This window comes from Sinocyclocheilus rhinocerous, unplaced genomic scaffold (genome assembly GCF_001515625.1).
Source record: "Sinocyclocheilus rhinocerous isolate Xijiao unplaced genomic scaffold, SAMN03320098_v1.1 scaffold864, whole genome shotgun sequence".
NCBI lineage: Eukaryota > Metazoa > Chordata > Actinopteri > Cypriniformes > Cyprinidae > Sinocyclocheilus > Sinocyclocheilus rhinocerous.
In genome coordinates, this window is record NW_015645567.1 from 1,793,321 (window position 1) to 1,795,965 (window position 2,645).

At 39.7% G+C, this 2,645-nt stretch overlaps 1 protein-coding gene across 2 annotated transcripts in view; it reads right to left on the reverse strand.

Moving 5' to 3' along the window:
• The window catches only part of vps37bb (VPS37B subunit of ESCRT-I b), a 14,617-nt gene that overhangs the window by 8,906 nt on the left and 3,066 nt on the right, over positions 1 to 2,645 (reverse strand). Inside the window, exon 2 of one of the 2 annotated variants that reach the window (XM_016510633.1) lies at positions 1,950 to 2,121. The exons of the other annotated variant lie outside the window; for it this stretch is intronic. Within the exon in view, the coding sequence (XP_016366119.1) occupies positions 1,950 to 2,121 (172 nt within the window). The remainder of the gene's footprint in view (positions 1 to 1,949; positions 2,122 to 2,645) is intronic. 2 annotated transcript variants of the gene reach the window in all.

Consider the following 2,645-nt stretch of genomic DNA (forward strand, 5'->3'; position numbering starts at 1 on the left):
CTTCACAAGACATTAATTGATGGACTAGAGTGGTGTGGATTATTGTGATGTTTCTATCAGCTGTTTGGACTCTCATTCTGACGGCACCCATTCACTGCAGAGGATCCATTGGTGAGCAAGTGATGGAATGCTACATTTCTCCAAATCTGTTCTGATGAAGAAACAAACTCATCTACATCTTGGATTGCCTGATGGTGAGTAAATCTTTAGCAAATTTTCATTTTTGGGTGAACTAATAATTGAGACAGTGCTGTAAGCATTTTGCATTGCTTTCATAGAAATACTGTACCGGATAGTGATCAAACAGACCCATAAAGACCACAGGTCTAATAATAAAAGGAGCGTTTTACATAATGTGGATAAGTTTACATCAGTGTAGAGTTTCTTTTGGAAATTATTCAAGCAGTCTTTGTATCAGTGTAATTCTAGTCCATCTGCTGTATCCTACTGACCCCGATAAACTCACTTTCAAAACTTCTGCTCGGCTAAATTTACTCTGACAACACAAGATAAAAGGTTTCTTAAAATAAATCATGGAGAAAACTGGATAAATACAGAGCACAAAATACAATCCTTTAACACTGACATGTGTGTGCAGATTTAACCTGAGATGATCAGTATCAGCTGCAACTCAAGAGAGCAGCAAATAAATAAATGGGGCAGTTGTGGCCTAATGATTAGCGAGTCAGACTTGTAACCCAAAGGTTGCGGGTTTGAGTCTCGGTACCAGCAGGGATTGTAGGTGGGGGGAGTGAATGACCAGCGCTCTCTTCCACTTTCACGACTGAGGTGAGACCAAACCCCCAACTGCTCCCCGGGCGCCGCAGCAAAAATGGCTGCCCACTGCTCTGGGTGTGTGTTCACAGTGTGTGTGTGTGCACTTGGATGGGTTAAATGCAGAGCACAAATTCCCAAGTATGGGACACGATACTTGGCCACACATCAATTTCACTTCACTCACTTATAAAGAGGAAGCATTATGTGACCAAACAGGTTCACCAGGATGCTTTATTGTTTGACACCAAAGAAGGAAGACAAAAAAGGTTTGGATAAAAGAAAGATGTGCTCTTTTATGTTCCTGTCTACACTAGAATATTTGAATAGTTTGAAGGGTAAAAATTATTTGGATACTGAGGTCATGCTTAAAAAATGTCTGAACATCATGCATGCATGTGTCAAATGCTGCAGGATGTTTTCTCTGCGCTAACTTTACTTTTCTTCATCATTTTTGCTCAATGTGTTTGAATTGGCTGGTGTTTTGGTGAGACCCTTGAGCAAGGCACTGAACCCTCAAAGGCAAAAATGGCTGCCCACTGCTCCGGATGTGTGTGTGTGTGTGTGTGTGTTCACTACTCACTGCTGTGTGTGTGCACTTGGATGGATGAAATGCAAAGCACAGATTCCAAGTATGGGACACGATACTTGGCTACACGTCACGTCATTCACTCACTTTTTTAAATTGCCTAAAATGTCCAGGTTAGGGTTAGTCCTTCTGCATTATATGCACGTGTATTTCAATTGCTTTGACGTTCTCTGTAAATCCCGCCTTCTCACACACTATGATTGGTCGATAATGTACAACGCCTACACCAGGGGTGTCCAACCCTGCTCCTGGAGAGCTACCATCCTGCAGACTAGTTCCAACCCTGCTCCAGCACACCTGTCTGTAATTATCAAGCAACCCTGAACACCTTGATTAGTTGGTTCAGGTGTGTTTGATTGGGGTTAGAGCTGAAATCTGCAGGATGGTAGCTCTCCAGGAGCAGGGTTGGACAGCCCTGGCCTACATGCTATTGGTCAGACTACTTTTTAGTCATTCTTCAGCAAGTATAAGCACAATCGAAAAACAAAGCCAAAACCCGGACAACACTTGATCTATTGATTTATCATTTGAAACCCAACAAACATTCGTGAAATGGTTTGAGAAGTGTGGAAAGTTCATATCTGACCTAGCGTGGACCTGCGGAGCTGGTAGGACTCGTGCAGATCTTGTAAACAGCAGTAGCGTTTGGTCAGCTGGATCTTCTGATGGTCCAGTTCAGGCTGCAGGTTGAGGTTCTGCTCCGCCAGGCTGCGGTTACTGGCGATCGTCAGCTCTTTATTCTGCTGCATTTCCTGCATCTGTGACAACAAGAGCGCAAAGTCAGAAACCAGAGAAACTCCAGCCTCCTGGATCAAATGACTTATTTCCCTAATACCCCAATATTGAAATCATCATGCTACATTTTTTTTTCCTTAAACACAGATGACCAAAATAGTCATACAGTATAAATGGAAACTCTTGCATTCATTCTGCATGAAAAACTTACAGTTTATGATTAGTGTCTATTTCAAGGATCTTTTTAACTATTTAATAATGCAAAGCAAGATTACTTATGCAGCACATGCAAAATGGAAAAAAAAAATCAAACCATCTAAAAGGACCTATAATTACAATATAATTTAATAAAATGTACTGCTTAATAAGAGATTAAAATAGCCAAGTGAATTTTTTATATATTTTATATTATATATATATATATACATATATATATATATATATATATATACATATACATATACATACATACATATACATACATATACATACATACATACATATACATACATATACATACATACATACATATACATACATATACATA